We start from the raw sequence: 13,456 nt of genomic DNA, 5'->3' as shown, positions 1-13,456 counted from the left end.
CCAGGTTGCTAGTCTGGCCAAGACGCGCGTGCTTCCTTGCCTGACTGCCTGACTGGCTGACTGCCGACTGCCGCTTGAAAACTCGTTTCGATTATGAAAATTCCAAGCATTAATAACTCTGTTGCCCTGTTGCCCGCACTGCGACTGCGACTGCGACTTCGAATATCCCAAACAACTTGGTCTTGACTTGGCACTCGGACTCCTCGGTGGCGGCAAACTTGCTACAGAATTCTGCGCTATAAATAACAGGCGAATGAATACAATAAGAAAAACATTTTGGCCGAAATGCATACGCTACTGGCCAACACAGTAGCTGGCTGGAGTAAATGAACAGAAATTTGTGTAATTTCTCTCTTTATTTTCTCGCTTTATTTTCCATTTAAAATACACTTACGCTGCGACTCGGCATTCGTTAAAAGTCAGCGGGTTCAAAAGTCTGCTGTTGCCAACAACAAATGGCATGCTAATAATTACAACAACTGCTTGAGCGACTACTACATAATGGTTACACTGGACAGCAAAGTTCCATTTTTTTAATAATTTAAGATATATTTAAAACTATTTTCCTAAGCATTTATTTCTCTCCTAACGGAATTACTGTCTACAGCTCTTGGCATCATCTTGGTTTTATAATTATAAGCAATTATTTTCAAGGGATTTTCAACTTGCTGGCTGATCAGTGTGGCCATCACCTGTTGCTTAGACGTTCTTCCACATTCGAGTTAAGGTTCATTGCAATTTCTATGCAAATTTATATAATTTTGTACGTGTTAAACGAATACGTACATAGCCGCAGTCTGGGTTTGCAGCTTTACAAAAGTCGTTTGGCATATGTGTACAATGTATGTATGTACATATGTACATCTAGCCAGATGCTATATCGCCATATATACCATAGAGTGAGGGGCGTAGAGTTCACTTATAAAGCAGTTGTCCATGCATATTCATGACCACGCTGGGACCAGCCTCCAGATCATTTTCCCCGCAGTTAATTGCTCAGTGAGCTGGCCAGCGAATCGGGAAATGTAGGGGACATATTTTTGTCGGAGTGCCCGTAGCCATCAGCTTGTGTCAGGCCAAGATAATAATTGGTTTAACCACGTTAAGGCTAATTATGCCATTGCAGAACGAGCTGAAAAAGTGAACTTTATTTTTCAATTACCGGACTGAACGGACGGGGCCGATTAGCGCCGCCAGGTGGCGCTTGTTTGGCCCCAATCCATAAATATATCCACATGTATTGGATAACGAATGCAAATTGCAACACGGGTTATTAATGCTCGACTCCGTGGAAAATATGTTTTTCCACAATGGTGGAATTTGAAGCTTGAACTAGTTGGCTTATTGTAATTGGATTAGTACGTTTCAAAAGAACTTTATACCGCGAAGTCAATTGGTTATAACTGGTGAATTTGAGGACCTTCTATGTTTCTGATCCTATACTAGTTTAGATGTCCCCGGTGTGATTGTAACTATTCTGGCGTTTAAGTGCGGTACTTGCCTAGAGTTTCCTGCCAGACTTAAAAGCTCAGTGGCTCTGGGAACAATGCTAATTTGATGCACCCCAACGATGCTGAATCAACCAACCGATGAACGTGCCCCTTCCAGTTTAAGCCCCCTTTTAACTGCCATTCCACACAAAAAAGTATTTCTCAATTCTTGTGGTTTTAAGTGTTTTGAAACAACATTTTATTGTGTACTGAATCTTAAATATATAACATTTTAAATTAACCAGTTAATAGTAATACTAATGTAAATATTAAAAATGCTCCTTAAAGGGACCTCCCTTTTTCTCTCTGTGCATTGCTAAAGAGCAGGCGTGTCGCAGAGCCGTGGCATAGGGATACACAGTAGCTCAGGTGGAGTTGCTGGAATGGGGGCAGCGTTCAATTACCTGTGGCCAAGAGGCGCTGAGTTAGTTGCGCTAGCTCTGGCAAAACAGGGAACTTGCAACTGGGAGACCTTTCCTTGCCGCATTGTTTCGGCGGCACGAGTCACCAGGCCGGAGCTCTCCTCCTTTCGGGCAATCAGTGCAATCAAGTTGGGGGCCAGCAGGAAATCGCTTTCAGTGCCCTTGATTATGAGCCATGAGCTTGCACTTCGAGTTCCACTTCCCTCGGCTGCTGGCCAGATCAATTTAGATAACTGCTGGGAATTCAATTGTGTTTTCTAAACAAAATGGGAGCAAGCTCAAATGAAATGCCAAGTTAATAGTTTCTTAATCGCATACGTTGTTGAAATGTGTTCAAGATGTGCTGAGAAGCTAATGAAATTTGGCAAGTAAGTAGATCATTTTCCATGGGGTAACTAAATATGAACAAGTTTACTTTACTAGACCAACGGGTAATTGGATATGCACAAACAGCATAGTAAGACTCAGTTCCTAGGCTGCCACATATGTACATATCTTTGCCAAGCTGTGCTATTTCTTACACCGCAGTTACAAATTATTTAAGCCCAGAGATTCCGCCGTGTCGCTGCCTAAAGTATATAAATGAGCTGGCTGAGAAGATCATTAATGCACAGTTAAAAGCCCGGGGCTCCAGAGGAGCTCGGGTTTCTCAAGATCGCATAGTGAGCAGAGTGGCAAAAGGTAAGGTTTGTGTGCCTCGTGTGTATTGGTTGCATATCTTTTACGAGTTTTGTGCCTGGTTAGTTAGGGTTTTGAACCTGTTCTTTCTTTTGGCCATAGTTGTCGTGGCCACGACATCCTCTCCAGATGTGCCCCCATCGGTATTATTAACGATCATTATGAAGTTTTAACTTAAGTGGTCAATTAACATTTGCATGACTGAAATCGGAATTGGAAATTAGTGTATGACTAATTAATGCACACAAATGCAAAGAGGAAAAGTCCAGAATCGAAAGAGCTCCAATTACCAATCGTTGGGTATGCAACATGCTAAGTTCATTAGGGGACACATCCAACTCCAACCTGAATGAGTGTGAAATAATAATGTAATAATGTTCAATCTGAGGCGGCTATCGAATGCATTTTCGGCACTTCCCTGTGTTTGTGTTTGTGTCTGTGACACAATCAATTAAACGAGTGACAGGGCATGACTTCGCATAAGCCTTTTGTGATACTTCTTCAAAAACCCCCTTGAGTCTTCGATTTTATTAATACAGCTTGATTGCTTTGTTAGCTGTTAATTGATTTACGCCCATTCGGTGTCCCCGCCCCTCCCTACATACCAACCCTACATACAACTCCTTTATCGCTGCAGTTCATTGCCGCATTTCTTTTTCCCATTGGTCTCGCCTTTATTATCATGTCAAGGCGTATTGTGTTATTATTATATTACAGCCAGTTATTTATAATCATGCTCAATATTTTGATTTCAGCTCACTTCCAGTGGTCAGACGCAATCTCCATAGTAACTGTGGAAAGTACGACTGAAAGTCGGACATATAAAGCGATAGTGATTTTAGTGGTAGATTGTACAGTCACTATTTAAAGTTATACTTAATAGTAGTTTTTTCGTACCACCGATGATGAATTTCGTTAGAATTGACTTAACTTTTAGCGAATAACGTAATCCCTTGTTAGGAAATATATATACTGCCGGCTGTCCACTTGGAGTATCTCCTGCCCCTGGACGATTAGATACTCTCCTCACGCACTTGATTAGATACACTCGCCTTGGGGTTTGATTAGATATAGTAGCTCTCCGTGCACTATACAAAGTACTCAAATACGATGACGCCGAGGACTTTTCTTTCTTCCGAGTTTCTAAGCAACTGGAAGTACGAATAAAAAACCCTACACGACGGCCCTTTTCCCACCGGTCTTATTGGGAATTTTATGGGCTCAGGTTGATTAGATTTTCACTGAACTGGCTAAAGACGGCAAGACGGTAAATTTAAAAACCCCATCGCATACCAGTCGAGTTTTATTGGTCAGCGTTGATTAGTTTTCCAATCAGTTACAAATAATTAGTAACGAAATCTCTGTGGGCCCAGCCCAGTTGACAGCAGACAGTTCAGCTGAAGTATCTTATTCTACAAAACGCACACCTGGCCAACACCAATCAGATGTCGAAGGTGAGATATGCGCGCTCATATGAAATTAATTTCAACATTTCAGCCGCTGGCCACTGACAGAATCGATTGTCTAGCTTGGCCCCCTGAAATCGCTTGGCTATGTGAGCGTTTCAATCGAACTTTATTGTTTTTTCTGTCTTTCGCTCAAGTTGGGGGTGTGCTGGGTGGATGGTGTGAACGCGACATTATCGTCGTGCAGAGCCATGTGGATATCAAGTGCCCTCGGCGCTATTGTGATTACCACTCGCGCCATCGGCGGTTGTGGAGTGTTCCCTATCAGAACTGGACCCTCTATTGGCCGATTTAAATTGTAGATTGGCCAACACATACACTCACTCACTCACACACACACAGACAGCCTCGCGCTTGGCCGCAATTAGTTGGTGGTTGTGAAATTGTCACACGATTGGTGACTGTGCAGTTTAGTTTAGAGTTTGGCTGACCAAAAGAATGTTCTATGGAATAATATTCTTCGTCGAAATCATTGCCATACATAGGGAAATGCTTTGTGACACATTTACACCCATTGGGATTTTAAAACAGCCAATTCACTGCTTACTACGAACACTAATCCGGAATATATTACTGGGCATTAAATGCAGCGGATCAACTAGTTATGCATTATTCAAGGGGCTTGGGCTGTGTCTGGGCGGGGTTTCGTATCCCGTGGATTTAATTGATTTATGCAGTCTTTTATTGAAAGAGTCAGAATGGGTTTACGTTTACGACCCAAGAGCAACCAAGAGCAGGAAAAAATGCGAGCGGAGTAGGGGTATTGGGAGTCCCAGTCGAAGGTGTACACATTTAATTAGAGTCACTGCTAAGTTCATTAACAGGTGTTATATTCGTTCTGGTTACGTTGGTCGTTCCGCCTTACGGGGATCGTTTCGACCAGGCTAGACCGAGACCGAGACTAACGCATTTTTTCTGTTTTCCTGATTAGATTAACCCCCACCGCCACCCCATCGGCCTAGAAACGAGCAACTAAAACTATACCCACTGGGGCAAGAAACTGTAAAATTTAAAAGCCCTGTAAACGCTTTTACGATCCCTATTCCTTCAGTACAAACATATGTATATACAGCACACACTCGACTGTTGGGACTGGCGTCATATATCTATCCGTTGTCGGTGGGTCGCTATATAAACAGAGTCTCTCTCTTGAATGTGGGCTCAGCCACATATCGCAGCCATATATTCGTATAAATACCATATAGGTGGGTATGCCAGTAACTCTGGACGGACACTCTTGACAATTAAGTCGGTTGTTTGCCAGGTGGCACTCGCTGGAATTTGTATTTGTTTTGTATGTTATTACAGACTCGACTCGACCCAACGGATTGATGTTGTCACGAAAAGCGGGAGATACAGATACTCGTAAAGATAGATTCGAAAACCATACGCACAATCTCTGGTCGGGATCAGCTTCCCAGTCCGCTTATCTAGCCCGGGCAGAGTCTTATCAATAACTTTGAATGCAGGCAACTGAGTGGATGACGAAAGGAAATTTCTACTTAAATGGAATAAAAGATTTTGGCCAGATAAGAAAGTCTATCTGATCGGGTGTCACTTTGGAATTAATCTAGTGGGACATATTTAACCGATTACGATTCGAAGGATTTGAAATATTACAAAACGAATCTTATACAACCTGTTTGGTAAACGTGCGTTAATTAAGACGCTCGTATTAATCCAGACAATAATTGCCTTGCCTGGGCTAATTATATGCTCAACTTCCTAGTCGAAACCCGCCTCTTTGCTAAACTCTTTCAGGTAATGTCCAGCATGTGCGATAATTTCCTTGAATAAAACTTGAAGTTCCGCTCAATTATTGCAATCGCAAGCACATATCCTCCTCGTATAAATCATATTAACTGAGCTGCGTTTTCCCCGATCACGTTTCGGCGATTTATAAGCATTTAATTGTTTGATTACGGACGGCTTTTGCCGTGGTCTCATATTTCACATTTCTCTAATTTCAAATTATGAGCATTTGCGCCGAGGGGCGGGGCAAAGACGAGTAACGAAAGCATGCGGCGAACCGAAATGAAACTCAAGCAACCTGCTGCTGCCTTGGCTAGTTGACTATAATCGTAAATTTGTGGCTATAGAGTTGTTGGCAGGGGTAGGGGGGTTCATCATAAAAGAAGACGATTTTTGTCACTAAACGCTGCTGCCGCGTTGAAATTAAGAAACCAGCGAGCAGCCTCCGAAGCGAGCGGAACCATAAAATATGTTTTTTATACGATCTCGCAGTCTTTCTCTATAGAGTGTGTGGTACACAGTAGTATACAGTGTGCAGTATATGGTATAGGGTATATAGTGGGTTACCTGCAGACTCCGCCGGGGTCCGGGAATGGTAAAATAATGGGAATTGGGAACGATCTCGCCTCGTCTTTTATTTTTCTTATTTTTTTTTTTACTCTTTTACTTATTCAACTGATGTCATCCGAAAACGCGTCGCTGTGCCGCTGCAAAAAATAAGAATTTATGACCAATTTTCAGCCGCTTGTCTCCGCATTATCCACTCCTTTTTTTCTCTGTTCCAGCTCCTTGGCGCGACGCACAATTGAAAAACTTGTTTTTCCTTGGACTTTTATGATTTGTTTGGTTTTTTGGGCATTGCTCATTTTTTGTTTTTGCTGGTGCTACTGAAGGTTAAGGACACGGACGACATCTTTACCTGACAGTATTAGAGTTATAAAAAGGATCTAATGCTGCCCGGTAAGATGTGAACAGATGTCCTTGCTAATTAGCAAGATTCCGGTATTCATCGGTATTCCATTGGGTTTATTCTGCTTAACTGGTTATTCCAACATTATTTGTACATTATAATCTCCTTTATTCCAGAGGAAGCTCAAAGTTCTCAGGCGGCAGAACCTTGGCGAACATTGGCCCCCTTGGCGATAAGGAATTCTTTGCGAGTTTATTCGAGTGTTTCTTTCTTTTCATTTTGTTTGTCGTTTTGCTTTCCGCATTGTAAATTTAATCCCATAACGAGTATTGATTTTTTTTCTCGGTGTGCTGTGCTCAAGTGGGTTGAAAGTAAAAACAAAAACAAAGCCAGGCTCCATTAGTTTATTGAAATATGCGTGTGACCGCGTGTGTGTGCGAGTGTGTGGTGTGTGTGTGTGTGTGCGTTACCCAACAAACTTTAACTTTGAACCGGGGCGCGTGATTTTCCGAGGGCGGTTGTAACGCCCACTTTGACGCAGGGAAAATCGTAGAAAAAGTTGAACATGTTATTTATAATTAAATTGAAGCTGGCGCCATCCGATAAATGCAATTATTGTTGTTACGCGAGATGCACACAACCACACACACACACACACTTTGGCACACTGTTTATCGTGTGGCTGTTATTATTCTTGGTTTTTTTCTTCTATATTTTATTTTACTATATTTTTTTTCGGCCACCGGAAACATGCACAATAACGCCCGCACACACATGCAACGGAAAGAGCGGGGCAGCGGAGAGCGAGCAAACCGTCACGATCGAGCACCAAAAAAGAATTGAAAGCTGCGGCGCCGACGAGCTCCGCCGACGGCTGCGCTGCCCGCGGCTAGAGGTGGCAGCGCCGCACGATGTTTGCCGCGTGACACGAACACGCTGCCAAGACCACGTGTGTTTGGTGATAAGTCGTTTCTATGCTAAAAGTTCGTATGACAATATTGGTCTGGGAAATCGTTTTAGTTTGAAAAACTAATTTACAACTTTCGTTTACACTTATGCAATTACTTATGTCATTTAATCGGTGGCTGCTTGCATGGTGAACCAAGTCAAGCGAATACCATTTCAAACTAAACGTGTTTGCGGCACGCGACCATCTCTAGCCGCGATCTTCTGCAAGCGTTGGCGTCGGCAGCGCTGCTTCAAACATGTTGCAACGCAGGCGAACCTGGTGCGTTTGCGTTGTGCCGCCGTTGCCGTTACGTTAATGTGTGATTTGATTTTTAACTGTGACGCATTCCTTTGTCGTGTATATTGTAACGGTTTCACGGCTTCCTTTTTGGCGCTCTGCCGCCACTATTGCTTTTATCAATTAGTCGTCCCGCCCCCGCCACTAGCCGTGCTCCCCTTCTTTGCTTTCCCGCCCGATTTGACTTTTACGGGCTTTCATTGATTAATCAAAGTGAAATTGAGCTGCGAAAAAGGGGGCTTGAGCATCTCAACAGCAATGAACGCCTTTTTGTGGCATCATGAGAAAAATAGTATAATTAGATAAAGTTTAAAGTGCTGTTACCTTTGAAACAACTTATAATAAACTGCTGGGCAAAGGTGAAATTTCCTTTGGAATGAAGACTAGAAAAGCGCTCTATGAAAGAAAGGTTTTTCTCCGGTGATCCCTACAAGAATTTCAGCTAACATAAGCTTGGTTTTAAGACTACTTTAGTTTTTCGAAAGTATGTTAAAGGTCTTAGCTTTTTCTTTGGTTCAGTCTAGCTGACACCTGTTACCTTGGCGACTCGACTTGGTGCTTCCGTGGGCCCTTTGTGATTATTAAATCATGACATGAAGTTTAGCTTCCGTCGACGATTACAGAGGTCTTTGTTCTTTTTTGGGCTGAGACTTTCATTAGCACATTGCTTTTGGCATTGCCGTAATTCAATGATAATCAATTGTGGAAAATTTGCTTAATTGCCTATAATTTTTGGGCATACAACGTAACAGTGAATCAGCGATCGAGACACGTGTAAAATTTCTGCCAGCCGGGCTTTAAATCGCGCGCTGGTTTCGCGCCTCTTTTTTCTTTCAGTGAATCGGGATCGAAAGCCGCGTTCATCGGTGCTGGGAGTTGGTGGTGGTGCTGGAAATGTGTGAAACACGCGTAAAGCCCGGTAGGTGTTAGAAATATCGTTTGGCTCCCGATTGACACACACACACACCCGTTAGGAATTAGAATTCATTAGAAGTTATTTGGAATTTCTCTTAACACTTGACCGAGTTTCGTACGTTGCACTTGTCCGCTCCTCTTGACTTTTGATTTCCTCAAGGGTTCTGGTTTCTATTTTTCTTATGTTTATTTGCTGGTTGCTATTTTCTTGTTTCTTGTTTTTTATTTCTATTTTCCTGGAACTTTACGTCCACTGGCGCACGAGGCCCACGATCAACTGTATTCATAATAACGCTTAGATTTGGGGAAACTATATCTTCGTTCTCTGCTCGGTACGTTACGTCGAAGCGGCAGCAGCGCGACGTCGAACGTGTTGCATCCCGCACAGCTGTTCCGCCGTTTGTCCCTCCTGCTCGCTCTCACATGCCGGGAATCTTGTTATTTGTTGTCGCATTTCTATTAGCCAACGCCGGTCGGTAGCGGCATCTTACTCTCGCTCGCGGCTCGCCGCCCTGTTGCGCCTAATCCTATTGGCGTCTCGCTCGCACCGAACATGTTGCAACCGCATGGTTTTCGGAACTTTGTCACGTTGGCCTTTTACGTGATTAACTGGTTACGTTACTCCTGAATAAGTCGTAGCCATTGATTTCTGTTCGTTATTATTATTATTATTTTTTTGTATTTATTTTTTAAATTTTGGCTCGTCCTCAGTTTGTGTTATTTTCTTTTTTGACTCATATTGTAATTTCTTTTTCGTTTCCCCTTCCTTCTGGGAGGCTGTCCTCAAAATGGACATGCTCACTCAATTAATAAGAGCAGCGCAGCGGCAGAGCAGCTGATACCCTACTCTGAAGAAGTACATCTACCAAGTTTAGTCATACGTCTTAAAAAGAAGGATCTACATTTGTTAAATTTAATAATATTGCTCAAGCAGGATTTAAGTTTACATAAAGCTTAGAAAGCTCATTTTAAACATCTAGGAAACGTTTTTTTTTGGAATTAAAATTTGTACATTAAATAAAATCTATGCCGATGTTAAGATAAAAAGTAAATAAAATTCTACAAAATCTGTAGCTCAAAGAAGTTTTTTTTGGATAAGACAGAGATGTTTAACTGTAGTAGCGCAACTTTTCAATCTACTTTTCAATGGGATTCACCATTTCGCAGCAAGGATCAAAATCGGCGCAGGATGTGGGTTTGTATATAGTAATTATGTGCGTACTGCTGGCCGTAGGGGTCTTTCGGTGTCAACTGCAGCCGCACTCACAAATTATCTGGGCGAAAAAGCTTTTGGGATTTCGGTGCCTCATTTCATTTCATTTTTTGTTCGGGGTTTATTCTTGTCTTTCCCGTTTAATGTACATCATGCCGAATCTGTTTCACTCCAGGGTGGAGTGCTCTGCGGAAGGGAACAGGCCCTACCTGCTCAAGCTCTCGTTTCCACGTCCACGTCCAAGTCCAAGTCCAATCCCATGCCCATGCCCATGCCCATGCCCATTCTCAAACCCGAAACTGGCGCGGAGATCTGGTTTTCAATTTTTCTCGTATGCGCGCTGTCGTCTTCGCTTTATGGTTTTTGAATTTTTTCACTCGGGTTGAAGGACCCGATCGAAACCCTTTTCCTGTTTTTTCGGCCCGATTTGTTCGCCAGCGGCGGCTAATTAAAAAACCGAAGAAAAAAATCCAGCAGGAGGAACAACAATCACACGAAAACCAGAAATATGCCGGCAAAGATACGAGTATCACTCCCGATCTGACGTGCTTATATGTGGGTCACTTTGGCGTGGAGACAAATGAAGTGCACATTGCCGTGTCATTTATTTATGATCGGAATCGAGCTTTAAATTAATAACTAGGGAGGTTCCTCAAACATATCGCGGCATTTGAGTTTACATGCTGTCTTCGCCAAACTTGGAGATCGGTGTGCCACCGCCAAACCTTATATTGAGATCTCCCTCGGGTAACTCGGATTCATCGGAAATGGTGGTGCTCCTCTTGGAGCCCCATTTTCCCCTGGTGCGTGGTTTTTCACTTTCTGTAGTAGTTTCCTTTGTATCAGCTGCAGTTGCCGCGGGTTTTTGATTCTTTAGATGGCTTCTTGCCGCGGGTGGTGCGTCCGCTGGAGGGGCTCCGTCGGGAGGAGGTGCTCCTCCTTCTGCTCCTGCTGCACCGCCGCCATCACAGTTCGCCCAAGCGGCACATGTCCAACAGCATTGTGGAAAGTCCACGTCCGTCAGAACAGCAGTATCCACACACTCCGCAAAAGTGGCTGGTATCTGACAGCTAAACGGATTTCGAAGTTGGAACGGATATGTAAATATATATATAATATGATATGGCAATTTGCAAATAACTTACAAGTGGACAAAGGCATCTCCTTCCGTATTCTGACACGTTATAGCTCCACAAGTCTTATCATCCTGCTCCACATCACCCACTGCCATCTCTGCACCCTTGGGGGACTTGCATCCGTTCTCTGAAATTCATTTCAGCCTTCTTCGTCGATTTTCATAGATATTTTCTGCTACATACGTCCTTTTTCCAGTTTCATATAGTGCACGAGGCCACCTACACTGGAGTAAGTAATCAAGCAGGCTATCGCCACCAGGAGGCACTTCATCTCAATCGGAGTAATGGGCTAGCTTTGGGAACTATTACCAGTGAAAGAAGCTTTTATAGCCCTAACAAGGTGTTACCCGATCCCATGGCAGTCACACCTGCTGATCTTATTGGGAGTATCCGGAAATCGGTGTTTATAGTTCCTATAAATCGCATTGTATATTCCACACTTAATAGGAACTACCAAACTATAAGAGTATAGCTTGAACATTTCTAATACGAAAGTTTATTGAAAACATGCCTGCATTGTCTTTAGTTGGATCAATTGTATACTTAAGCTGCCCTAAGCTATGTATATTTATTTAAAAAATATAATATTGTGGCAGTGGGGGTCCTGCCCTCTGCTTGGCCTCCACGGCGGCACAGGCTGCCTTGTAGGCGGCCTGCTTGGTCTTCTCATAGTCGTCGTGGGCACTAACCAGCTGCTTTTGGAGCATGGCCAACCGGTTGCGAGCGGCCTCCAGGAGCTGTGTCTTGGCGGCCATTTCCTGCTGCGATCCCATGGCCACCGTCTGGATGTTGGCCAGTGACTCCCTGGAGGTCCTTTGCAGCTCGTTGATCGTTTCGAATTGCTGCACGGCCACTTTAACGGCGTCCACGGCGGCATTCATATTGGCCTCCGTGTGGTGAATGGAGTTGGTCTCCTCCTCGACCACGGCACTGGCTTCCTGGACCTCCTGCTCCAGCTGATCGACCATCATCTGCTTGCCCATCAGAGCAGCCTCGGCGGCCTTGGCCGACTGAAAGGCCTTATCCGCGAGCTCCATCTTGATGTGTTGGGCTGCCGCCTGGCCAGCGGCCGATTGTGCTTCACTGGCCGCCTTTGCATCCTGGGCAGCTTTCATGGCGATCATCGAGGACTTTTGCTTGGGATCTCCGGGGGTTATGATTGCCTTGACATTGCACTTTGTGTGCATATCGCAATCCTTGTTGGAGGGCGCCTTGGAAGGACCTGTTCCTGCTCCTGGTCCTGGCAACGCTCCTCCATTCTCGTACAAAGCAACCGAGCTACCAGAAATCTTTAGAGCAACATCGCCGGTTCCTGGTTCCTTGATTGCAGCAAACTCGCTTAAGAGCTCACGGGGATTGATCATTCGCTTGTGCAGGGATCTGTGTCGCTGAGGTTGAAAGACCAAAAACCAGTTGAAGATGTTAGAGATCTAGTGAATCACTTGCCCTAACCCATATGTGACCGGTGGTGCAGTGGAAGAGCAGGCGAAGGAACATCAGATACATGGCCAATACTCCTCGTATTCGCATGAAGATAGTTGGATTGTATTCGCTATGGATTTCATTCGATTTGATGTTGAATTTCAGTTCAAAGCTTACTAACCCAAAATATTTATAACAACAAAGGATAGTAGGCATAGATTTGGACTGAAGGTAGGTAGGTTGTTCCAATATAACATCAAGCTGATATCGAATTATACAGAAGTGATGTCGCTGATGGGGAGGTAGAAGTGATGCAAAAGCATAAGGGAAATGGTAACTGTATTAAAGTAAACAAAATAACTTCTGCCTAATGCGGATTAAGCAACACCTTGTGAAATCTTGTTCTCAAAATCCGTACATCTCCTCGACGTACTCCCGTTTTCGCATTTACGCCACTTAAGATCTCCGTCCATCTTTCGCATCTTAAAGATACTGGCTGCATTCTAAAGTGTCTGCGAGTGATGAGCACGCGGCATTTACGGACCCGGACCCATAACAAAGAGAGCAGCGAATAGAATAGAATATAGAATGCGAAAATCGGAGAGGCACGAGGTGGAAACAAACCATATAGACACGAATTGCTACAAAAATGCCAGCTATGCTAGAAGTAAATGCTAAAACTGAAAGCGCACCGCAAACTGACGGCTAGACAGAGGTGGACACAAACGAATCCGGACGGACTGACAATTTGACGGACGAACGGACGGACATGGGAGACACACTCGCGGACAAACGGACAAATGGTC

General features: G+C 43.8%; 2 protein-coding genes across 2 annotated transcripts; both read right to left on the bottom strand.

Moving 5' to 3' along the window:
* Window positions 1-10,673: 10,673 nt before the first annotated feature.
* LOC122614326 lies at window positions 10,674-11,549 on the bottom strand. Its single transcript, XM_043788887.1, has 3 exons — window positions 11,412-11,549; window positions 11,238-11,355; window positions 10,674-11,162 (listed from the first exon to the last, which is right to left on the bottom strand). The coding sequence occupies exons 1-3, from the start codon at window positions 11,497-11,499 to the stop codon at window positions 10,769-10,771; spliced, it is 600 nt and encodes a 199-aa protein (XP_043644822.1). The 5' UTR covers window positions 11,500-11,549; the 3' UTR covers window positions 10,674-10,768.
* Window positions 11,550-11,704: 155 nt separating this feature from the next.
* Window positions 11,705-13,203, bottom strand: LOC122614324. Its single transcript, XM_043788886.1, has 2 exons — window positions 12,681-13,203; window positions 11,705-12,616 (listed from the first exon to the last, which is right to left on the bottom strand). Exons 1-2 carry the CDS (start codon window positions 12,864-12,866, stop codon window positions 11,801-11,803), a joined length of 1,002 nt encoding a protein of 333 aa, XP_043644821.1. The 5' UTR covers window positions 12,867-13,203; the 3' UTR covers window positions 11,705-11,800.
* Window positions 13,204-13,456: the final 253 nt, after the last annotated feature.

The sequence above is a fragment of the Drosophila teissieri genome, chromosome 2R (assembly GCF_016746235.2).
Source record: "Drosophila teissieri strain GT53w chromosome 2R, Prin_Dtei_1.1, whole genome shotgun sequence".
NCBI lineage: Eukaryota > Metazoa > Arthropoda > Insecta > Diptera > Drosophilidae > Drosophila > Drosophila teissieri.
Note: the sequence above shows the minus strand (reverse complement) of the source record. Positions and strands in the feature narration are given on the sequence as shown.

Coding starts and splice junctions, on each gene's coding strand:
- LOC122614326 (XM_043788887.1), bottom strand. CDS start 11,499: ATGAAGTGCCTCCTGGTGGCGATAGCCTGCTTGATTACTTACTCCAGT. Junction 11,356..11,411: donor TATGAAACTGGAAAAAGGAC/GTATGTAGCAGA, acceptor AATGAATTTCAG/AGAACGGATGCAAGTCCCCC. Junction 11,163..11,237: donor GGAGATGCCTTTGTCCACTT/GTAAGTTATTTG, acceptor AAATCCGTTTAG/CTGTCAGATACCAGCCACTT.
- LOC122614324 (XM_043788886.1), bottom strand. CDS start 12,866: ATGCCTACTATCCTTTGTTGTTATAAATATTTTGGGTTAGTAAGCTTT. Junction 12,617..12,680: donor GCACCACCGGTCACATATGG/GTTAGGGCAAGT, acceptor TTTCAACCTCAG/CGACACAGATCCCTGCACAA.